Source organism: Lissotriton vulgaris, chromosome 1_2 (assembly GCF_964263255.1).
Source record: "Lissotriton vulgaris chromosome 1_2, aLisVul1.2, whole genome shotgun sequence".
Classification (NCBI taxonomy): domain Eukaryota; kingdom Metazoa; phylum Chordata; class Amphibia; order Caudata; family Salamandridae; genus Lissotriton; species Lissotriton vulgaris.
In genome coordinates this window covers 117,330,473-117,355,971 of record NC_141686.1, presented here as the reverse complement: position 1 = coordinate 117,355,971, position 25,499 = coordinate 117,330,473, and the positions used below count along the sequence as shown (strand labels likewise).

The following is a 25,499-nucleotide window of genomic DNA, read 5'->3' as shown; positions in this document are numbered from 1 at the left end:
TACACCTCAGACTGGTTGAGACTGCGAGTCTTTTCAGGAAACAACTGAAGACCTGGGTCTATCAACAATCTGATGCTTATGTTATGGCCGCTATTTAGAGCTTCCATCATCTAATCCCATCCACACACAATCTCTCAGCGCCAAGATGCTCCTTCCGGAGCGATAGGCTGCGCTTAATAAATACTCACAAATACAAAATACCAGCAGCAGTGATGTCGTCGGGCGTCGTGAAGAAGGCCACAAGCCAGCCGGCTAGTAGCCACACAGCGCGGTGAGCAGGCAAAAGCAGAAGGGCCCCACGCAGATCGTGGAGATGCTGGAGGGCTGATCTTCGGTGCTGGAGCTGCTCAGGGTTGGGGCTTCTCGGACCCCAAAGCACTCACCAGTGGAGCACACGGTGGGCTTGTTGCAAAGAAGTCGTGCAGTCTTGGCGATCGTCGGTCCCTCGAGGTCTCGTCGCACTCACAGTTCTCAGCTTTGCTGTAGAGGTGAGTAGAGGTCAGAGGTGCCAGGGAAGCCGGGTCTCGTCGAGCTGGGTCGTCGGATTCGTGAAGAAGGACTTGCAGCAGACCGCAGTGTTCTTAGGATTGTGCCTGCGGATGCAGGGTGACTACTCCTTAGCCACAAGGGAGAATCTTGAAGAAGGAAATCTTGATGTCTTTCGCAGAAAGTCGTGTCTTGATTCCAAAGATGATCTAATTTGAACAGGGGGCCCGCTCCCATCTTTATACTAAAAAAGGGGGCTGACCCGGTGACTAGGTCCTGCCTATGGGTGGGACTAGGAGGGGGGTGGTTACACCCCTCTGCCATGCCGGACTTTCCCCAGGCCAGGGGCTGGTGTGCCCCTGGAACTGGTTCTGACCGGCCTATGCGTAGTGAGCACCGGGGTGCCACTCAGCAGTCACCTTCCTGAAAAGCCCTGCCTACCCAGGATACACAAAACCATGTCTGGGACGGTGCTAGCACCGCCCCTGACAGGAAACCCTTTGTCCAGGCTCCCCTCGCTGGAAGGACTCCCAGCTGCAGGGGGTCAGACTCGTGTCTGTGGTGGCAGCATCCATTTTGTGGAGCTGAGGCTTCGTTTAACTTTAACCGGGGTTCACAGTTACATACATGTCGTGTCCCTCTAGAAGGGTGGAATGCTAACCCCGTCGCCAGAATTGGCGAGGGGTTAGTATTCCAATTCGTATGACACCTTACTCGACATGTTTTGATAAAGCAATACCAAAGATAGCATTTAACCGCGAGGATTATAATGCACTTAAGAGTATATGGTATGCGATATCATGGAACAGCTATTAGGACTTGGTTCCGCAAGCTGCAGACAGGCTCAGCTCATGCCAGAGCACCATCTCACACTATTCCAAGCACTCTGCCTTCAGGATTGTTAAGGCCTGCCATAGGAGTGACTGATAGGAATCTGTGTGTCCATTTTAGGGTTAGATATAGGTATACTATATCTATAGCAAAGGGTGATTACACGACTTTGCCCCAGCTGTCATGCAGCCAGTTGTGTCAAATTTAGGAGGGCAGCCAGGGGTGGCATAATACATGCTTCAGCCCCTGGTAGGCCCTGGGTACACCTATGCCCTGAGTTACAGGGTCTGATAAGGTGGCCCAGTACCAATTGGAAATGTACCTAAGGTACATGGTATCCATTTTAAAGAGAGAGCAGTAGGCCTGGGGTCCTGATTGGCAGGATCCCAGGTCGACTATGTCAAAAACCAGCTAAAACACAGGGCAAAAAGTTGGGGGCAACCATAGTCAGGAGGTACCTTCCTACACCCAACACCACCCTCTGCATCTGGACCCCGGTCAACACCAAAGCCACCACCCGCACGATGAACACCATCCACTCCGGATCCCCTACCGACCCCTGCCCCCACCACGTCTTCAACAAGGCCGACTCCATCATCGCACCCCAACTCCGGGACATCGTCAACATCTCCTTCACCACCGCCACCTTCCCGGAGAGCTGGAAGCATGCCGAGCTCAGCGCCCTCCTGAGGAAACCGACAGCTGTTGGTGGTTGCGGTGGTCAGTGAGGTGTCGGTTGATTAGTATCTTTAAGACCTTTACCTGGTATGGCAGGAAGGAGATGGCTCTGTAGTTGGGAAGTGTGGCTCGGTCAGCAGATGATTTCTTGAGCAGGGGCATGAAGGCATGTTTCCAGGCGGTTAGGAATGTGGCTCAGTGGATGAAGGTGTTGAGGATGGGTGATGGTGCTTTGCTGATCGGTAGGGTCCTTAGGGGAAGGCGCGGTAATGGCAGTGGTCCGATGGGTCACCTGAGTAGATTGTCCCATTGTCTTTGCGATTTCAACAGTGGTGACTGCAGGCCACGAGTTCAAAGTTCGTTCTTTAGCCGTGATGGGATGTTGTCATGATGGTGATGGAATCCGGTTGAGGGTCGAAGTTGCTGTATATAAAAGGGATTTTGTTACAGAAGAATTTTGAGAGCTTGTAAAGATCTTGTGAGGGGGTGATGTTGCGGGAGGCGTGGTGAAGTCTTTGATGATGACGAAGATTTCCTTGCTGCTGTGCGCTTGATGTTTTGTATCTGCTGGTCGTAGAGCTGATTTAAATCCATAAACATCCATCTTGCCTCATCAGTAAAACCAACAGAATCTAGTTTGTTTTTAGGTCCTACACCCTTCACTAGACCATTGAAAAGTACTGAGGTTCGAACTATCGCTGCTGAATTCCATGTTTGTTGAACTTGAATGCTCTAAAGTAGCAGTGAAATTTGTCTTCTAAGGTTTGAGTATTGCTCGCTTTCAAAAAGCAGAAGATAAAACAAAATTAGAAGTTCAGTTCTGCGGGCGTCTGAGGCAATTTTAAATTCTCCATTGTTATAATGCGTCTTTATTGAAAGATAAACAAGAAAAATTATGATTTTTAGGTTGATATTTTTTCCCGCCATTGAAATCTTGACTCCTAACTGTGGAATGAACTGCACTGAACTGTAGCTAATTGGGTTTTAATTCCAGAGTCTATTATGAACTGATTCAACTAGTCCCTTGTTTTCCTGCACTGTTTTTTTTTTAATTGTATGCTTTCATGTGTTTTAAACATTTTTACTGTATCTTTTATGGTCTTAAATGGCTGAAATAAAGACATTTGGGATTGGATTGGAAATCTTGATTTAATAGGTAAGTAACTTTTCCTTTTTGCAGAATGCCTTTCTGCTTTTTCTTTTTAAAATAAGGCTTTCATATTGGGTCAATGCAGCAACAAGTTTTCTTCTTATAAATTTCCTGGTGGTCATTTTTGTCCATTAAAGAATTAAAGCTGAATAGACATTTTGAGAATTGTTATTTTATTAATCTATATTTTTTGGCCATAAAATAATTTTCAGTTAGTAAAACACTAACTGAAAAATATTTTGTATGGTGCACAGTTAAGTATAGTCAGTGCTTATGTGCTTTATTATTAATATATCTATAACTGAGAACAAGAGTTGCAGGTAAATGCCTGGTTTTATTATTGTAGTACTTGATATCATGATTAAATAATTAGTAGTTTTCCCCATGTGAGAAACAGTTACTGCTGATTCAGAGTTAATAAAGCAAATGTTGTGTGGTCTGTTCTGGTCAAAGGAGTTTCACTTCTTTACAGGCATGTACAAGCTGTGAGGATAACGCAGAGGCTCAGGGATTTTGTGTTGAATGCGTGGAATGGTTGTGCAAGACTTGTGTCCGTGCCCATCAGAGAGTCAAGTTCACTAAAGAACATACAGTGCGACAGAAGGAAGAAGTATCACCAGGTAAAATAATCTTCTGCAAGTTCTTCTTTTTTTTTTGCTCCATCTTACCTACATGTGTCTTTGTATTTCTGCATGATTAGCGCAGGAAAAACCCTGCACTGAAGAACAGTAGTAAGGGCCCTTCACTTTAGGTTACCTTCTCACGGCAATTACCATTTTATGAGGTTACACATTTGAATGTAGAATGCAAACATCACTATACAGATAATGATAACTAAATTGAATTCATCTGAATTTCATCAAGAAATCTATTCAGCTATGGCTGTAAACCTTGAAACCGAGACCAACTGTTATTTAGAATGGAATAATCACTGCTCCTATAAACCAAAATAAATAATAAAGTAATTAATGATGAATTGCTGAATGGATTGTTGTTTGATAGAATTCAGATTTATCGGAGTGATAATCATTAACTGAATGCTGATTATATGATATTATTTAAGCAACAGAGTTACACGCCAAAACATGAGAAAAAAGTGGCAGTGGTCAAGACCGAAACCTTCCTACAGTCTTGATGGTTTGATGATTAGAGCCCATTGTTCGGCGAAGGCCGCCTCTCCCTCCCCCTCCCTGCGGGTATCTGCTTCGCATTGTGCAGCCTCCCCCTCTGCCGCTCTCTCCTCAACAGAGCACTGCTGGGGGAGACTCATCGATTCACAATCCACCTGTCTGCTCCAGCTCCGCTGCGTCACTTCCCCCCAGCCGAGCCTCGCTGTGGACCTGTGGCTCTGCCTGCGGGAGGAGAGCGGCAGCCGCGGGCGGTAAATACAGGTAGGCGGGGAGGGTTGTGCAGCATCTGCAGGGCACAGCGAACCTGGGGTGGGCACCGGACAGGAAGGGTCCAGCCCACGGACAGTGTTGGGCGTTTCATGCACTCCGGTTCTGCCTAGGCCCGCACCCTCCCTATTTTTGGTATGGGCCGGTTCACAGACCCATCATTATGGCAGGTATTTGCTATGTTATCTATTCACAAGTTGAGGAATCTGCCGTTAGTAAGAATTCATCTGAAGAACAAATTACTAACTTTTAGTAACAATCTTTCAGGTGGTCCTGGAGGCAGGCGACCCCGGTGGCAGTGGGTTCGCGCCTGCAGTGTGACATTTGAGACTGCTGAAACGCTGACGCCCTGCTGAGCGAGAGCAGCGGCGCCGCCTTTTAAAAATTACTTTTATCATCCTTGGACCTTCCTAAAGGCAACTGGAGCCTTATCTTTTATAACTCACCTCGGGGCTCGGTGGAGTGTGGGCGCCATCTTGAGCTGGGCAGGTCAGGCGACCTAGCTCGACGCCACACCCCCCGCGCTCCGCCCCTATTTAGGAGCAGCGTCTGCAGAGCTCAGCCTGGAGGCAGGCGACCCCGGTGGCAGTGGGTTCGCGCCTGCAGTGTGACATTTGAGACTGCTGAAAACGCTGACGCCCTGCTGAGCGAGAGCAGCGGCGCCGCCTTTTAAAAATTACTTTTATCATCCTTGGACCTTCCTAAAGGCAACTGGAGCCTTATCTTTTATAACTCACCTCGGGGCTCGGTGGAGTGTGGGCGCCATCTTGAGCTGGGCAGGTCAGGCGACCTAGCTCGACGCCACACCCCCCGCGCTCCGACCCTATTTAGTCGTCCCCCAATGAGGGAGCGCAGCGGACGAGCGCAGCGGGCGCGACGAAGGCGCGCCGAAGTCAAGCCAAAGTCCTGCCCGTCTGCGCCCGTCCGCGGCCGGTCAGGGCTAGGGGCACGGCCATATGTACCTCCCTATTCCTCCTCGGCTCTCATCGCTCTTCGTGGCCCTTGGCCCTTAGCAGCTTCTACCATCAGACACATCACTGATTCTGGCCTGTATCTTAATCCCCATTATCCGGTATCCCCCACCTTCTCACTCTCCTTGTCCCACCCACTTGACCCTTCCCCTGCACCTCCTCCCCTCCCTTTATCTCTTATTTTACTTAATACCAGGTCGGCCGTAAAGCACCATCAAGAGCTATTTGTGCTGTTGGACACCCACCGGCCTGATATGTTATTTCTAACAGAAACATGGTTCTGTGAAACCTCATTGCCTTCTCTGTTGGCTGCTCTCCCTACCTCTTATGTGGCCCTTCGTGCCGATCGATCAGGGGGTAAGTTAGGAGGTGGAGTAGCCCTTATTTCTAGAGCCGAGTATAATTTTCAACTCCTTCCTTCCCTCACTATCAACTCCACCGAGCACCTGGTAGCTCGTTCTCTGGCTTTCTCTCCCCCGCTCACTTGCCTACTGATGTACCGCCCACCCCAACCTACCCAGTCATTCCTGCCGGCTTTTCAGGACCTGTTAGCCACCTTAGCTATAAATCATGCCTCTATTCTGGTACTGGGGGATTTTAATTACTGGCCCTCAGACCCTCAGGAAAGCTTAGCTTCCAAACAATTTTCCGACTCACTCACTTCCCTTAACTTTGCCTCTCACTTACACACTCCCACCCACACTCACGGTCATGTACTTGACCAGGTCTGGTCCCTTAATGTATCGGTCTCTTCCATGACCGTGTCCCCATGTCCTTGGTCAGACCACGCCACGGTATCCTTTTCTCTCCACCCTAGGTTGGCAACTAAGACTCCACCTGCCAAAAATATCTGGGCACGCAATTGGAATAGGGTGGACTTTACCGCCCTGTCATCTTCGCTGCTAACCTCCGCACCTAACCTTGAGGGCCTATCTTCCACCTCCCAAGCCGCCGCCATTGACACCTGGCTTGCGGGAGGCTGTGATAAGGTAGCCCCACTACGACGGATATCCACTCAAAGACCTAAGGAATCCAATCGCTGGTTTGGTGACGATCTAAAGGCAAAGAAGCTGACTCTTCGGCGTGCAGAAAGGCACTGGAGAATGGACTACTGCCCCTTATTAAAAAAGTCCTATTTATTTTTGCTGAATGACTATAAAAAAGCTATATTGAGCGCCAAAACAGCTCATTTCTCAGCGAAAATATTGGCAGCAGAGAACAAGTCCAGGGAGATCTTCTCCATTGTCCAGGACCTGGCGTATTCAGACAGAGCTTCCCCCAAACCTCCCCCTTCCCAGTCCCTCTGCGATTCATTGAACATCTATTTTTTGGAAAAAATTGTCAATATCAGAGCTAACATTCCACCTCCTTCCCACGCTTTTGTGGAGCCCACTCCTCCGACTGTTCATTGCTTTCTTTCCTCCTTCCCTCCGCTCACTGAGGAGGCATTCCTTGCAACACTCCCCAAAATAAAATCTGGTTCCCCGGCGGATACCTGCCCTGCCTATATCCTCCAACAAATCTACTCGGTCTGCCCCAAACCACCTTTATCCCTTCTTAACAGCTCGCTGGCTCAGGGTGTAGTAATTCCAGCCTTGAAATCTGCCACCGTAGTCCCTATTCTTAAGAAGCCTGGGCTGGACCCTTCTATCCCAGCCAACTACCGCCCCATTTCCCTCCTGCCCTATCTGGGCAAGGTACTAGAGCGACACGTTACATCAGTCCTCAGTGCCCATGTGGAAGCAAATGGTGGCCTTGCGTCCAGCCAGGCGGGCTTTCGGCCTAGGCACTCCACCGAGTCCGTCGTGGTGTCGGTCCTGAACCATCTCAGGGAGGGCATGGACCATGACAACAACCAGGCCTTGGTGCTCCTCGACCTCTCCGCCGCCTTCGACACGGTTGACCATACCATCCTACTGTCCCGTGTCGGAGCGGCGGGGGTCGAGGGCCCAGCCCTGGTGTGGTTAGCGTCCTTCCTGAGGGACCGTACCCAGGCGGTTCGGCTGGGGGATTTCTCGGCCACTCAACTCCAACTCACTTGTGGTGTCCCTCAGGGCTCTTCCCTTTCTCCCCTCCTATTCAATCTCTATATCTATCCTTTGATTTTTGCCCTTCAACAGCTGGAGGTCACAGTGTTTAACTACGCAGATGACCTCCAGCTTATCTTCAACCTTTCCTCTTCTCCTCATTCTATCTCTAACTTTCAGTCTATTATGATTTTTATCAGTGACTGGATGAACCACAATCATCTGAAGTTGAATCCTGATAAAACAGAGTTGGTCCTTACAGGTGGTTCATCCAGTCCCTGGAACTCCCTCTTCTGGCCCTCCTCTTTGGGACCCCCTCCCACACCCTCTTCCTCAGTTAAAACCCTGGGTATCAAACTCAATAACCATCTCAACCTCCACTCACAAATCAGTTCTGTCGTATCTTCTTGCTTTCTTGTTCTCCGCACCATCCGCTCTGTCTCCCGTTTCTTTTCTCCTTCTGCCCTCAGGTTAATCATGTCCGCCCTGGTTGTTTCCCGGCTGGACTACGCCAATGCCCTCTACAACGGCATCCCGGCTTACAGTCTCCAGAAGCTCCAGCTGGTTCAAAACCAGGCGGCCAGATTGATCCACGGACTTTCTCGTTTCCATCATTCCACCCCCCTGCTGAAAGCACTGCACTGGCTGCCTGTAAAGGAGCGAACCTTATTTAAGACTGGCTGCATGGTCTTCCAGGCACGCCAAGGGACTGCTCCGGCCTTAATTTCTTCTTTACTCAAAGAATACACCCCTGTTCGCGAGTTGCGGTCATCTACCCAATCACTCCTACAAGTTCCCAGATACAGACGTAAGAAATGGGGTGGATCCAATTTTTCTGTTTTGGCACCCTCCTTTTGGAACTCCCTTCCTGACCATTTACGTTCGGCTACTCACTACCCTGCCTTCCGAAAAGAGCTCAAGACTCTTCTTTTTACCCAAGCTTTCCCAATGTAATTCCTTCCCCTCCCTGTCATCTCTAGTCTTGTTTGTGTCACTGCTAAAGTCTGCCTCCATAGCGCCAAGAAACCGCATGGTGAACGTTGCGCTCAACAAATACTTTTTAAATTAAATTAAATCTCTAGCCAACTACAAATTCTCTCTCAGGGGATTCACATTATAGTTAAAAGTGCTGAAAAGTCCTGCTCACGTGTGGGAACCCCAGAGCTGTTGAAATCTATCTTTAATATATAATCTCTAGTCTCTAGTCCCTAGTCCCTAATCTCTCCTCTCTTCTCCTCTCACTTCTCTCCTCTTCTCACTTCTTCTCTCTTCTCTTCTCTCTCCTCTTCTCTCTCACCTTTCTTCAGGAAAGCCTGCAAAGACACTTAGGAGAGACCGATTATGCAGCCTATTTACCTAGGCTACAATGGCCAGATTTGTAATCTTGAAGAGAAAAAAGGGGCCAGAATAAAGCAATTTTCAGATAGTTTGTGTCAAACAGTATAACTATCCCTCACAAACCTTTTTATTGATAGAGATTGAAAGGAGCAGGACGGAGTAGCCTCATAGGCTGACATTATTTGTCTACAACAGTCGGTACGCCTTTAAGAATCCAGGTACCACCAACATCCCATCATACACTGCAGGTGGCAGTTACTTCAGTTCCTTTTTCCAGCTCCTGCTGACTGGACACTGGAGCATTGAGCTCAACCAAAATTGTGTTTTTCTTAAAAATTCTTAACTGAATTTGACTAATTACTGTTTCACCCAATGTTGTTTTGTCTTTCCCTGCCTTTTTTGTGTTTTCCTGGTAGGAATTACAGTTATATGGTCAGAAAAATGCCATCTTTTTTACAAGTGACCAGCCTGTAGGCAGAAAAAAATGCCAAGGCAGATCCACACGATGTATGTATTATCTGACTTCCTGAAGCCCATGTTCCTGAGTCTTGCTAGCACTGCTAGAACATTAACAGGCGCACCATGAGACCGGCAGAAGATTCTGTAGTAAGGGATCTCTGTTATAGTCATAATCTAGTGAATAGTCCAGCCCATGTGCGGGGACCCCGGAGCAATCAAAAATGGTCTCTTAAATTGTCTTCTTTTGCAGTCCGGCATAGAAACTTAAGAGAAAATCAAAGACAAATAATGCAGCCTAACGTACAAGGCTACATTGGCCAGCACTTCATCATGAAGTGAAAAGGATAGCCAAATAAAATCAAATTTTATACAAGTCAAAAGGTCTTTATTTCGATATATATCATAAAAGACAATATACAGCAAGCATAAAATACAGTTCGAGGCATGTGGGCTGCTGAATTCATATCTGTGCATAGATCGCCGCCTAGTGTTGGGTCCGGATGATATAACATTGTTGTCCTGGAAGAGTCTTCGAAGTATCACGAGATAGGTGGCTCCTCCCCTGAACTACATCGACTCTATCCTTAGATTGTTTTTTTCCGCCATTGGGTTCGGATGTCTTTAATGCCCTCTTGTCGGAATCAATAGAAAAACTTTCTTGAGACCTAAAGGTCTTGAGTCTATATGTCGGTATTGTCTTGCGTTCGGCTTACTTTCTTCTAGCTCGGCTCCGAGCCGCTTTCTGTACTTCCGCGTGTTCTCGGCGCGGAAGGCCTAGTCGACGCTCCTGACTTATCGACCATCCATCATGGACCGAAGTCCATTCAAGAGATGTCCGGTCTGTAACTCGAAGTACCCACACATCGACGTCCACCCGGTGTGCAACAAGTGTCTGTCGCCGGACCACGATGAGTGTGTGGCCTGTTCACGATTCAGGTCCAAGAAGTCACTCAAGCTCCGACTAGCTGCGCGCCTGGAGGCCCAGCAATCTGCTCCGGCGCCTACGGACATTTTCGATGCTGGGGATGTCGAGGAAGAATATATCCAGGAATCGAACCCCGCGTCGGACGTCGAGGAAGACTACGACGCTGATGCTGAGGTGTTCGAAAGAGGAGAAGTCGTCGAAGAGGTAGGAGACGACGACGGTGCCTTCGGGGCCATGGAGGATAGCTCAGACGAGGAGCTCCCTCAAACTGACTCTGGGGGCGTGCCTATCTATAAGGCCCAGGTCGAGGGATCGCCTTCGGGCCTTACCCAAGACCTCGATATGGGTTCCACGGCCCCGCCTTCGGGCCCGGCCACGGACATTGTTACCGAGCCACTCTCGGTCAAAACGAAACCGAAAGTAAAACATACGGTCTCGACGCCAGATACTGCGCAGGTGCAAGTATCGAAACCGAAAGTGCGCATCGCATTAGTCGGATCGAAAACTTCTGAGGCCTCGGCGCTGAAGAGGCCGAAGATGGCTGTCTAGCCGAAGGGCCCATTCAAGGGCGCCGAGCCAAAGGATGCCGCGCCGAAGACTAAGGTGAAGGTGTTCGACACCGGCGCGTCGGTGCCGAAGATGGTCGACGCCGGCAAGGGCCTTGTCGACCCGAAGAAGGCTGTCGACGACCCAAAGAAAACTTTCGGCGACCCGAAGAAGCGGCCCGATGACCCGAAGGTTCTCTCCGCCCTGCGTCCACACAAGGCCAAGGGTGCTGCGCCACGGGAGTCGACTCCGAAGGTGGCCTCAAAGGACTCTGCTCCGAAGGTGGCCTCAAGGGACTCCGCTGAACCGGCGCGTCCATCCGCCGCATTCACCAAAAAGGTCACGGACTCCCTGCAACGCATCAGGGACGGCACCGCGGCAGTCGAGCCGAAGGACCCTCCGCCTGCCAAGCCTGTGGAGCAACCGGTTAAGGCGTCCACGCCGATCCTCCTTACCTTGCCGCCTAAGACGGCGCCGAAGGCTTTCGCTCCTAGGCCGGGGGCCGGCGTGCCCGAGAAGGTCTCCTTGGCGCCGAAGGCCTCGTTGGTGGTCAACGGCCCGCGACCTCGACACCCTTCGGAGGAGGAGCGTCAAGAACACTTCATCGACGCCGAAACGGGCAGGCTTTCCCTTCTGAAGCGGAAAATCACCCCAGAACCCCTACTGGAGTCTTACAAGATCCCTCTCAAGAGGAAGAAGGACTCTGCTTGCTCTCCTGTCTTGGTGGAACCCCGTTCACCACAGACTCATGATGTCTCGCCCACTTACTCCGATGTGGACGCTGGTGAGGGTGATGAGGAGGATGAATACAGTTATCCAGTCTACACAGAGCCTGAGGATACAAATGAGCCCTGGGCAGCTGGTGGTGACCCTGGGGATCCTCATTCAGGACAAGACCCTCAACTCTTTTCGGCTAAGACTTCATCTACTGAAGACTCTGCTGCTTTCAATGCCCTCATTGAACGGGCTGCTAACAATCACAATGTTCAGCTGCATGCTGACCCTGTGGATGTGGATTTCCTCTTTGACACTTTTTCTGTATCGGAAAAGACTGTGAAAACTCTGCCTATGCTAAAAGGTGTTTTAAAGCATGCTGCTGAGGTCTTTAAGGAACCTACCAGGGCGAGGGTGATAAACCCTAGGATTGACAAAAAATAGAAAGCGGCACCTACTGATCCTACCTACCTTAAAGGACAGTTGCCTCTGGACTCCGTTGTCGTCTCGAATGCCCGAAAGAGGGCCAATTCTCAGACTACGGGTGATGCTCCTCCCCCAGACAAAGAATACAAGGTCTTTGAGGCTTCGGGGAAGAGGGTAGCAGCACAGGCAGCCAACATATGGCGCATCTCTAACACACAGGCGCTTCTAGCGCGCTATGATAGGGCGCACTACGATACACTAGAGACACTTTTGCAACACCTGCCTGATCAATACAAAGAAGGGGCTGAGATGCTAATCCAAGAGGGGAAGCTAATCTCCAACGCTACCATTAAGTGCGCTCTGGACGCAGCCGATACCGCTGCGCGAGCTATTAACACCAGTGTTATGCTTCGGAGACACGCCTGGCTGAGAATCTCTGGATTTAAGCCAGACATCCAAACCACCCTCCTGAACCAAACGGTCAACCCAGATCACCTGTTTGGCCCAGAGGTTGACACCACCCTAGAAAAAATGAAGGACACTGACACTGCCAAATCCATGGGTGCCTTACAGTCCCAGCAGTTTCGGGGTGGGTCCTTTCGTCGCTCCAACACTAGAGGCGTCTCAAGGGGTCAGCTTTCCCAGGCCACGCAATTCTACAAAGGCAACACCCAGACTACTTATGCCAACAAGAGTCGAGGTGGATATCGCGGCAACAGCGCCAAAGGCAGAGGACTTGGCAACAACAGCTCCAGGTCCTCTACCACCAGCAAACAGTGACGCCTTGTCACTGCCCCCGACCACACAACACCGGTCGGGGGGAGACTCCAGCAGTTCCTGCCCGTCTGGAAGTCCATCACCACGGACAGGTGGGTCAGAAAGCTTATACAATTCGGTTATTGTCTGGAGTTAACATCCACTCCACCCAACATGCCCCCAAAGCACCGTCCTATGTCGGACGAGCACTTGCACTTATTGCAGCAGGAGGTCACCGTCATGCTGCAAAAAGGGGCAATAGAGCTCGTGCCTATACAAGAAAGAGGCACAGGGGTCTACTCCCTGTACTTCCTGATACCGAAGAAGGACGGGTCCCTCAGGCCCATCCTAGACCTCAGGCCCTTCAACTACTACATCCTGTCGGAGCACTTCCATATGCTGACCCTGCAGCAAGTGCTCCCACTGATCCAGCAGGGGGACTTTCTCGCAACTTTAGACCTGAAGGATGCGTACTTTCACATTCCACTACACCCTTCACACCGGAAATACCTCAGGTTCACCATCCAAAACCAGCACTACCAATTCAAGGTTTTGCCTTTCGGTGTCACCACGGCACCCAGGGTGTTCACAAAGTGCCTGGCGACAGTGGCGACACATCTGAGGAGACAAAACATCCATGTCTACCCCTATCTGGACGACTGGCTCATCCAGGCAAAGTCAGCCCAGCAGTGTGCCGCCCACATGTCCCACACCATTCACCTCCTGCACGATCTGGGATTGTCACTGAATTACCCAAAATCCCACCTCCAGCCCGCTCACATACGGCAGTATCTGGGCGCGACCATAGACACTCTGGTGGCCACAGCACAGCCGAATTCAGTGCGAGTCAGCAGCATCCAATCGTTGATCCAAAAATTCAGACCTCAACACTCGCTTCCAGCAAGAGTGTTCATGCAGTTGATAGGCATGATGGCCTCCTGCATCTCCATAGTCCCGCACGCGAGACTGCATATGCGTCCGCTTCAGTAGTGCTTGGCACGTCAGTGGACTCAGGCTCACGGGCAGTTGAAAGACCTAGTGTTGGTGAGCGGTCGGGCATACAACTCTCTGCATTGGTGGAATCCACGAAACCTTTGCAAGGGCCGACCGTTCCAAGAGCCTGTGCCACAGATCATGCGGACGACAGACGCTTCTCTCCAGGGATGGGGAGCGCATGTACTCCAGTACACTGTGCAGGGACTATGGACGCAACAGCAAAGGAAGATGGACATCAATGTTCTGGAACTGATGGCTATCTTCATGGCACTAAAAGCCTTCAAAGTACATCTGTGCAAGAAGGTCGTGTTGATCCGGACGGATAACATGACGGCAATGTACTACATTCAAAAGCAGGGAGGAACACACTCTCCGCAACTGTCTTATCTGGCTCAGAGCATGTGGAAGTGGGCCATTCAGAGGAACATCTTCCTCATGGTAGAGCACCTCCTAGGCAAGGACAATCAGATGGTGGACCTGCTCAGCAGGCACAGCCACCAAATGCACGAGTGGGAGATACATCCATCGGTTATCCAACCGTACTTCCGAAAGTGGGGTCATCCAGAGATCGACCTCTTTGCCACAAGGGAGAACGCAAAACGCCAAAGCTTCGCCGCCAGGTTCCCTCACCCACAGTCGCAGGGCAATGCGATATGGATGAACTGGTCAGGCAAATTTGCGTATGCTTTTCCCCCAGCACCTCTGATACCGCTGGTGGCATGCAAGCTCAGGCAGCACTCGATGACTCTCATCCTGGTTGCTCCAACGTGGGCTCACCAACCATGGTACACCACGTTTCTAGAACTGTCCGTGGTACCGCATCAGAGGCTACATCTCACACACAGCCTTCTGACGCAGAGCCATGGCGACATTCAGCATCCAGATCCGCAACAGCTCAACCTGGCGATCTGGCTCCTGAAGTCCTAGAGTTTGGCTACCTGCACTTACCTTCTGACTGTATGGACATCATTCGGGAGGCACGGAAGCCCACCACCAGAGCATGCTATGCGGCAAAATGGAAGCGGTTTGCCATTTATTCTGCAGACCACAACATTAACCCGCTGGATGCTTCTATTCAGAATATCATCTGTTACCTTTTCCATCTGTGCAAATGTGATCTGGCCTATGCTTCCATTCGCATTCATCTGTCTGCAATGGCCGCTTATCTCCAGAATAGGCAGCACCTCTCCCTTTTCAGGGTGCCTGCCATTAAGGCTTTTCTGAAGGACTCAAACAAGTCTTTCCTCCACGGACTCCACCAGCTCCGGAGTGGAACCTCAATGTGGTCCTTACCAGGCTGATGGGTCCTCCCTTTGAACCACTGCATTCCTGCGAGATTCAGTTCTTGACGTGGAAAGTGGCTTTCCTCATAGCAATTACATCGCTACGGAGGGTTAGTGAATTACAAGCCCTAACTATCCAGGAGCCATTTATTCAAATTCATTCCAACAGGGTAGTGCTTCGCACTAACCCTAAATTTCTTCCCAAGGTTGTGTCTCAATTCCATATCAACCAGACTATTGAATTACCTGTTTTCTTTCCAAATCCCGAGTCATTGACAGAGCGGATGCTCCATACCCTTGACGTCAAAAGGGCCCTAATGTATTACATCGATAGGACCAAGGATTTTAGGAAAACTAAGCAACTCTTTGTCGCCTTTGCACCACACCACAAAGGTAACCCTATTTCCAAGGCTGGTATTGCTAGGTGGATTGTTAAATGTATCCAGATCTGCTATCTGAAAGCAAAACGTACTCTTACCATTCCACCAAGAGCCCACTCCACCGGAAAGTTGGGGGCCTCTATGGCATTCCTAGGAAACATTCCTTTGGAAGACATATGCAGAGCAGCCACATGGTCTACCACACACTTTACTAAGCATTACTGTGTTGATGTGCACTCCAAACAGCAGGCAGCTGTAGGGCAGGCTGTTCTCAAAACACTTTTCCAAACTGCTGCAGCTGGCACGGTCGGCCGCCGCTAATGGAGGGACTGCTATATATTCTATGCACAGATATGAATTCAGCAGCCCACATGCCTCGAACCGAATATGCTACTTACCAGTATGCATCTGTTCTTGGCATGTAGGGCTGCTGACATTCATATCGCCCGCCCTCCTCCCCGGCGCCTGTAGCAGCTGCAGTATTCACATATACTCATAGCATGGTCATCATTCACTGAGTTTCACTCCATCTTGGCCACAATGGCTAAAAACAATCTGAGGATGGAGTCGATGCCCATGCGCACTGTAGTCAGGGGAGGAGCCACCTATCTCGTGATACTTCGAAGACTCTTCCAGGACAACAATGTGCAATCATCCGGACCCAACACTAGGCGGCGATATATGCACAGATATGAATGTCAGCAGCCCTACATGCCAAGAACAGATGCATACTGGTAAGTAGCATATTCGTTTCATAAAAAGGTCAAGACAATAAATACAATACACTTTAAAACAAAATTAAATTGGACAGAAAAAGACAATTTCTGAAAGATACATCTGCCGTGTGGATTCCTCACCTTGTGAATATCCCCCTTGCGTCGGCAACATTCGGAAATTCTTTTCGTAGCCTCGCGCCGACGTGGATAGGACGTCACAGAGACACGGCTCCGCTCGCGACTCCGCTGACATCACCAACGCCATAATAGGCCCACGCCGGCGTGATGACATCAGTTCCCTTTTTTCCGCGTTATCGGGAATCTCTGTAGCCAACTGGTACTTTGTTGCCATTTTGTTGCAAATGTCTGCTTCTCTGTATCCTGTCTCTTCGACGATGTCATCCAAGAAGACCGGCTTCAAGCCCTGCAGGGAGTGCGGTAAAATGATGTCTATTACCGACCCCCATGATGACTGCATCTGGTGTTTGAGTTCCGACCATGATGTGGAGGATTGTTCTTCATGTCGGAAGATGAACCCGAAGGCCCTGAGGGAGGAGAAGCCAAACTCCTGGTTGCTAAGGTGAAAACTGGAAAGGAGAAGTCGTCGAGGTCTCGTTCTCGAAGGGCGAGGTCGAAGTCCAGGGCGAGGTCGAGATCTGGTTCTCGAGAGAGGTCGTCTTCGAAGTCGGCGTCGGATCATGTTTCGAAGTCGAAGAAGAAACATAAGAAGAGGAGACATGAGTCCCGACGTCGGTCTGGTAAGGAGTCGGGCTCGAGGTCGAGGTCACCGAAGAAGGTACGTTTGAAGGTGGTTACTCTCGAAGTCTCTGAGCCTGAAGGTGAGGCCTCTCCTTCCGAGTCGCATGGGCGCTCTCCCATTCCGGCTCCGGTACCCTCTCCGGCTCCGAATTTGGCGCTGTCCCCGGCCCGTGAAGAGGAAGAGGCTCGGGAGGTTGTGGATTCTGCGCCTGTTGAAGAGCCGAATCCGATCCCTCCTCCGGACCGGCCTGATGGTTTTCAGCCGCCCTTTCCTGCTCCAGGCCAGGACCCTTCAGCGTTTCTTAACGCTATGTATGGCGTCTTCTCAAGGGCGTGGTACCCCTCTGGTGCACCTTCGGGTCCCATGGGTCCTTTAGCTTTCAGCCTGGGTGTTCCTCACTCCTATCCTCCTGCTCCATTCATGCCTTACATGCCGACTCCGACGCCTCATTGGCAATTTCTGGCTCCGCCGAAGTCGTCGACGCCGATTCCAGCGTCGCCCGCTCCAGATCGTCCTCGAGGGCATTCTTCTGTGCCATCGGATTCGATACCGGCATCTGCCCCGAATCCGTCGGAACCGCAGGTGGATCCGGCTGCGAGGCGTGTAAAGGAGAGGTCCAGAAGGGAAGCTCAACGCCTTTTGGAAGAGCAGAGGTACCTGGATTCACAATCTGATGCTGAGGAAGGTGAATTGGAGGAGAGCTGTTTTGAGGAGTTGGCGGATTCAGGAAGTCTTGATTTCTCTCCAGAGTGGGAGTTGCCCTCAGGCTCTGGTGCTCCTTCTAAGGATATCCAACCTTACCATCTAGTTATGAGGAAGGCAGCTGAACTTCTTCAATTGACTCTGCCTACAGTGGAGTTCAAGTCCAATATCCTCACTGAGGTCTTGCATTCTCTAAATTCTGTGGTTGAGCCTTTACTTCCATTTAATGATGCCTTGACAGATCCTATTATGGAGGTGTGGAAGAAACCATTGTCGGCTCCTGCGGTTTCTAAGAGTGTTGCAAGGAGGTACAGGGCTGCTCCTGAGGACCCGGCTTTTCTGTCTTCTCATCCTTCGCCAGAGAGCCTGGTCATTCAGGCTGCCTGTTCTAAAAAGAGTCTTAGTGCCTTTCCTCAGGTTTGAATGTGAAAAGGAGGCAAAGAAACAGGACCATGTTGCAAAAAAGACCTTTTCTTCGGCGAGCATGGCGTTGAAGTCAACTAATGCCACTTGTCTAATGGGAAGGTATGTGCATACCCTGATGGACACTTTGCGTGTCCTGGTTCCAAAAATTCCTGATGCCAACCGGAAGGATTTTGAGGAAGTGATTTCTGATACTCAGGCGGCGGCTAGCCAGGTTATTCAAAGTGGTCTGGACACTGACGACTCTGTGGCTCGTATCATGGGCACTGCTGTCGCCACTAGGAGGTCCGCCTGGTTGAAGTCATCGGACTTTCCGGCTGATGTTCAGGCGACTTTGCTGGATCTTCCTTTTGATGGTTCTGGTCTCTTTGGGAAGAAGGCGGATGCGGCTCTTGAGAGATTCAAGGATTGCAGAGCGACAGCTAAGTCTTTGGGTCTCCAGATCAGAGGCACTTGGTTCAGTGGCTTTGGTCGCTCCTTTCGGAATTTCCGGCAAGGCCAACAGCAGCAGCAGCAACAGCAGCAGCAGCAAAATTCAGTGTACAGATCGTACAGGGTAAAGCAAAGAGCGCGTCCTCGTGGACGTCAGCCCTCTTCCTCCTCCACCTCTTCCAACGCCCCTGCCACAGAAAAGCAGCCCTAGATCCGCTATTCAGGATCATGTGGGTCCGGTTGGGGGTCGGCTTACCCATTTTCTACAGGATTGGGAATCGGTTACAACAGATCTTTGGGTTCTCAATCTTGTAGAAAATGGGTATGCCCTTCCCTTTCGGGAATTCCCTCCTGTTTACCCTCCTTGTCAAGGTTTTTGCACCGAGGAACATCTGTCTCTTCTGCAGGAGGAGGTTCTAACTCTGTTACGAAAGGGTGCGATAGAGGTGGTCCCAGAGCAGGAAAGGGGTCAGGGATGCTACTCCCGGTATTTCCTGATCCCCAAAAAGGATGGCAGGCTTCGTCCAATCCTGGATCTCAGGATCTTGAATCTCTATCTGAAGCAGGAGAAATTCAAGATGCTCACCCTTGTTCAGGTTCTTCAAGCGCTGATGGAAGGAGACTGGATGGTGTCGCTCAACTTGCAGGATGCGTATTTCCACATCCCAATCCTGAAGTCGCACAGAAAGTATCTCCGTTTCATGGTTGGGTCTCAGCACTACCAGTTTGCGGTCCTTCCGTTTGGTCTTACTACTGCACCTCGAGTCTTCACCAAGGTGATGGCGGTGGTGGCAGCTCATCTCAGGAGGTCGGGGATACCTGTGTTCCCTTATTTGGGCGACTGGCTGATCAAAGCGGAGTCGTCAGAGAAGGTGCTCCATCATCTGCGAGAGACAACTCAGTTGTTGTTCAGGTTGGGTTTTTCGATAAATGTACCCAAGTCTCACCTGGTGCCCTCCCAGCGCAACCTGTTCATAGGTGCCGTACTGGACACTACTGTTTGTCGTGCATTCCCTCCTCCTCAAAGGATTCGCGACATTCAGGAAATGATTCCTTTATTTTACAATGGATCGGTCGTTCCAGTCCTGAAGGTCCTTCGCCTGCTCGGTCTGATGGCTTCTTGCATTCTGTTGGTCAACCATGCACGCTGGCACATGAGGGCACTCCAGTGGTGTCTCCGCAGGCAGTGGTATCAGCACAACGGAGATCTCGGGGAGTCAGTGAAGATCTCCAGAGAAACTGCAGCGGATCTGTCTTGGTGGAGCGTGGAAGGCAATCTGTCGCAAGGAAAGCCTTTCCATCTACCTCCATCGGTGGCCACGGTAATAGCGGATGCATCCACTCTCGACCACGTGTGGAGGCTTCACCCGGAGGTGGTTCGTCACGTCTTTCTGACGTGGGGGACTCCTCGGGTGGACCTGTTTGCCACTCGCGAGAATGCTCACTGCCCGTCTTTCTGCAGTCTCCAGTATCCGATGCAAGGAGCCTTGGGGGACGCGTTTCAGTTGAGTTGGGGAAATCAACTCCTTTACGCGTTTCCTCCCATACCTTTGATTCCTCGGGTTCTGAGGAAGATTCGACAAGACCGGGCCCAAGTTATATTGGTCGCCCCGGATTGGCCAAGAAGGGTGTGGCATACAGATCTACTCCACCTCTCCTCTCACTCGCCGCTCCGTCTCCCTCTCAGGGCAGACCTCCTCTCTCAGATGGAGGGGCAGGTTCTACACCCCCACCTCCAGACATTGCACCTTCATGCCTGGAGATTGAACGGGGCAACCTTATTTCCTATTCTCTCACGCCTGACGTGGTGGATGTCATCTTGTCTGCCAGGCGTGACTCCACTAAGACTGTCTATTCATGTAGATGGTCTAGGTTTGTCACTTGGTGTGGCGAGAATAAAATTGACCCCTTGAGAGCCCGTTTGTCTGATGTGTTTCGGTTTGCTCTTTCTTTGGCACAACAGGGGCTTGCAGTTGCCACGGTTAAGAGCTATCTTTCGGGTCTGTCGGCTTTTATTTGTTTGCCTGACCAGCCCTCTCTTTTTAAGTCTCCTGTAGTTTTAAGGTTTTTGAAGGGTCTTGTAAACAAGTTCCCTCCTACTCCTTTTATTGTACCTCAGTGGGACTTGAATCTTGTCTTGACTTTTCTGATGGGCACTCCCTTTGAGCCTCTTCATAAATGTCCTATGAGGCTTTTAACCTTTAAGGCAGTTTTCCTTGTTGCAATAAGCTCGGCAAGGAGGGTGAGTGAGTTTCAAGCTCCAAGTTCCAAGCCCCCGTTCCTGACCATACATGCTGATCGGATGGTTCTAAGGACCAGGGCTGATTTTCTTCCTAAGGTGGTGACTCCTTTCCACCTTGGTCAATCCATTACCCTCCCTACCTTTTATCCTCCCCCACATCCTTCCAAGTAGGAGGAGAGGTTACACCGTCTGGACCCTAAGAGGGCGCTGTCTTTTTATTTGGACAGAACTAAAGACTGTCGCTTGGATGACCAACTCTTCATTGGCTTTGCTGGTTGCAAGAAGGGAAGAGCGGTCCATAAAAGAACTTTATCAAGATGGATTGTCCTCTGTATAAAGATCTGCTACTCTTTGGCCGGTAAGGAACCTCCAGAGGGTTTAAGGGCTCATTCTACGAGAGCTAAGTCGTCAACCTCTGCTTTGGCTAGAGGTGTTCCTGTAGAGGATATTTGTAGGGCGGCAACTTGGTCTTCCCTCCACACTTTCGCGAAGCATTACTGCTTAGATACCGAAGTCAGGAGGAACGGCCACTTTGCACGCTCTGTCCTTCATGATTTCCTGGTTTAGAAGAGTGGACACCCTCCTCCGTTAGTGGGGACTGCTGTGGGACTCTATTCACAAGGTGAGGAATCCACACGGCAGATGTATCTATCAGAAGAACAAGTTACTTACCTTCGGTAACGCTTTTTCTGGTAGATACTATATCTGCCTGTGGATTCCTCACTGACCCACCCGCCTCCCCGTTGTCCACTCTTCTTTACCAGGATAATTATATTATATTGTTAATATATTGGATTGTTAAGGAGTTGCTTTATTTGCTTTCTTGCATTTGCTCCACACTATGTGTTTTTCTCCTTGGCAATTGCTTATTGTGTATACTGTGTATATTGCTTATGTCATTGGTCCGTCCATGTGCCTCGATGGCACGGAAAAAAGGGCGGAACTGATGTCATCACGCCGGCGTGGCCCTATTATGGCGTCGGTGACGTCAGCGGAGTCGCGAGCGGAGCCGTGTCTCTGTGACGTCCTATCCACATCGGCGCGAGGCTACGAAAAGAATTTCCGAATGTTGTTGACGGAAGGGGGATATTCACAAGGTGAGGAATCCACAGGCAGATATAGTATCTACCAGAAAAAGCGTTACCGAAGGTAACTTGTTCGACTACGACATACGACAATACACAATTACAAAACAGATGACGTAAAAGCTATGACTCAGTGACTAAGGTTACGGGAACGTATAGACCAGGCCCAGCTAATAAACTTTGCCACACTGATGACAATAAAGGCAGTAGTGTCCGTTTTCAAAATCCTACTGGCAGCCATAGCAGATCTAGTGCCCAACGAACAACCTACTGGTCTTAACCAGACTCTTCTGGGTAATGAATACTTTGGACAGCAGAATAGTAGATGTTGCATATTTTCTACTTCCGTTACACAAAAAGGACATTTGTCACTACTTTCTGGGTTCCAAGAGTGTGTTAGCCCACGCACAAGTAGCGAGCCCACTCTCAGTTGATGATACAATTTCCCGTCATTTGACTTGGTTATTATGTTCCAGTAATCTTCATATCTCGGGACATCCTTAATAACTAGAAAAACCGAAGTCATCGTAGAACCCCCCACTAAAGATGATCTCTTCTCCATGATCCTGCGCCAGTACATTTCTTTAAGGATTTTTTTAGATGGGAAGGTGGCACTAGCTGGGTCTACCCAAAGGCCCTCCAATCCCAGATCCTTCAGTAGCGCTCTAAGGAATGAGAACCATGGAACCCTATAGGCCCCCTCTGCGCCCCTTACCTCAAGAATAGCCTCGGCATACATGGATAGTTCAGGTGTAGTCCACAGGCGCCGCCAAAACGCCAGTGGTCTGTACCGAACTACATCCTCTATAGGATTGATTCCCAGGTCATACTGTAGGGGGAGGCAATGCGTGGATTGAGGGAGGCCAGTGACCATTCTGAGAAAGTTGTTCTGAGCTACCTTCCGTCTTGATAGATCACTGTAACCCCACAATTCTGCACCATATAGGATAGAGGGAATTATTTTTGAACCATAGATTTTGGCCAGGGGTTTAGTTAGAGAATTGGAGTGCTCCTTCAATATAGCACCCCCAAGCTGGGCGTGTTTAAGGGACAAAAGGTCCAACTGAGGCTTCCAACTTAGGTTCTCACTCAACGTAAAGCCCAGGTATGTGAAGACCTCTGTTTGGTCCAATATAACCCCACTCATTGTTACCTTTGCCTTAACAGCTCTAAAGCCCAGAAGAACCATACATTTCGTCTTTCCAACATTCACCTCCAACTCATGCTCGCTGCAGAAGAGCTCAAAACGAGACAGTGCTGACTGTAAGCCCTGCCTCGTTTTAGAAATAATCAGCGTATCGTCTGCGAACATGAGGAGGGGAATTTTCCTCCCAGCAAGAGAGGGCGCGTCCGTCGGAAAGTTGGAGAAATAATTGGTCACCCCATTAATAAACAGTGAAAACAGGGTGGGAGCCAAGACGCACCCCTGTCTGACCCCCTTGGCAACCTCAAATCTATCAGTGACCTCGCCTGGCTTACCCCATCTGACTTAAGCGTATGTGTTCGCGTGCATGTTAATAAGTAAAGTCACCTGCTCTTTTGGCATACCTAGCCCCTTTTTTTACATTTTGCCAAATTTCACACATAGAGAAACTCCCCTTCACACAAATCCTTTGAAATGATAGAGAGGAGGGGTTGGACAGACGAGCCCCATAGGCTGCCTTTAGGTGTCTGGAAAAGGGATAACGTGCCTTTAAGGAACTTTTCAGAGACCTTCGATATCCCAGAATGCACAGCCAAGTCCTTTTATTTTCAGTTCTTTTTTCCGGCTCCTGCTAGCAGGGCCCTAGAGCATTGGCTCTTCATTTTTTTAGCTTTTTTATTCACTTTTAGTGATTATTTCTGGATTTATGCATCTTCACTCGACGTCTTTGGCCTTTATCTACATTCTGCTGTGTTTTATTGGCAGAAATTCTGCAGTCTTCTTGTCTTTTATGCTATTTCTAATTAGCAAGTGCTTTGACTGCAGTTGAAATAAAGACCAAAGCTGAAGCTCAGAGTTTGTATTCTGTGCTTGCCTGTATCTTGTGGCTTTGACACCGGTCTTCTCTATGAATTCTTTTCCAGGAGGCTTCGGCTCCCAGGTTTGGAGCAGGGAAGTTTGATGGCATCTTCTTCAACCTTTGGGTAAGGAGAGGGTAGGTCCTCTACCGAGTCCCACGCTGTGACCTCTGGGGTTCTCCCCAGTAGGAACGCGTCTGAAAAATGACGCGGTTCCGGTCAGCGCCGAGGACGTCAAAAGCAGGTATACTCTGTCAACATAGGACTCCAGTCGACGCAACATTAAAGCTGTGATTCTCGACGTCGAGGGGCGTGATGCTCTGCCTCGAAGAGCAGTGATGCTTGGCGTCTCAGTACAGTGCTGCTCGACGTGAAGTAGACGTCGAAGTTAAAGAGTGTTCGACACCTTAGTGACATTTTGACGTCGTGGTGTTGGTCAATGTCGTAGAGACAGTCAATGTCTTAGTGTTTGTGACGTAGTAGTGATGTCGACGTCATGGGTTACCGCCGCCGGATCATTACCGGCGCTTGACGCCTGGGTCCAGTTCCATCGTCGGCGGGGACTTTGTTTGCCCGGCAACGTCGACTCTTGCCGCCACGCAGTGGATCAGCGTCGAGGAACCCTTATGATGGGGAGTCTGGGATTACTTACCACTCGTAAGCGAGGGACGTTGGTCCCTTTACTTTTGAGTATTCGCATACCTAATCATCGTCTAGATCGCCTCCTGCTCTGCCCCCACTGGTGATGCCACCGGGGATGCCTCGGAATTCTCTCCGGCCCCTCTACCACCCACCGCCTCAGGGGCCTTTGGCCCCTCAGTCTGGGACCCCCATGGAACCTTGATGACCTAGACCGAGATCTCATTTTGGGGCGTTAGTTGCATGGGCTCCGCTGTCTTCCATTAGGTCCCAACGTCACCGTTATGGAAGGTCTCGGATCAGGCATGCCAGGGATGCATCTTCCATGAGTACGGGGAGGTGCTCTCCTACTCTTACAAATTTCCCTCCTAGCGGGTTGTTCACTGGTTGGCGGTACTTAACTTTCGTCCACTGCCACCTGCCAAGAGATTAAACAATAAACCAAAGCACACAGCAGCTGACCAAGATTTCGCACATCAACTTTGTCTGTTTCCAAATAGTTAGTGGTACATCCGCTCTCACCATCCGCTGCCAAGGATGTCTGTCAGAGCAATAATACGGACCTGTAATGAAGTCTCTGTAGTCCCCTGCTCCTCCCCATGGATTATTGGAAGCCCAATTTTACTCAGGAATACTTTGGGGTCATATTGCGATCGTACATTAAAGGAAAGAACAGAAGATTCACATACTTAATGAACTTTTTTGTGCTATTGACTCCATTGAGTGCACCTCTCTATTCTTTTGTATTATTCCACCTGCCAAGAGGTTCTGGCTTTGAACCTACTCCTGACTTTGTCACGGGGTGGCGGCATGCAAACAGCATGCTGTGGCCAGCTCTTGCTGGGCTGTTGTGATAGATCCCTGTGTGTTTCTTCACCAATTTGTGGATCTCCTGCCGAGAGACAGGAGGGAAGCCTTACAAGAGATAGTCTAAAGGGCCTGATCGTTTCAGATCTAATCATCGGCGCTGGAGCGGATATTTTTCTCCTGGCGACCCCCAGGTATTGCCATGGTTTCGTTCTATGGGGACATACTTGTATTCGTCTGACATCTCTTCAGCCTGCATCACAGCAGTGTGCTTCTAATCTCCCGTTCTTTGGGCAACCCTTTGGCTTCCATGCGGGTAGGGAGTAGTC

General features: G+C 50.0%; 1 protein-coding gene across 1 annotated transcript in view; it reads left to right on the top strand.

The window, feature by feature from the left end:
- Nucleotides 1-25,499, top strand: part of TRIM24 (tripartite motif containing 24) — a 1,193,545-nt gene that overhangs the window by 153,056 nt on the left and 1,014,990 nt on the right. Inside the window, exon 3 of the mRNA XM_086952962.1 lies at nt 3,618-3,765. Coding sequence (XP_086809088.1) covers nt 3,618-3,765 — 148 coding nt within the window. The remainder of the gene's footprint in view (nt 1-3,617; nt 3,766-25,499) is intronic.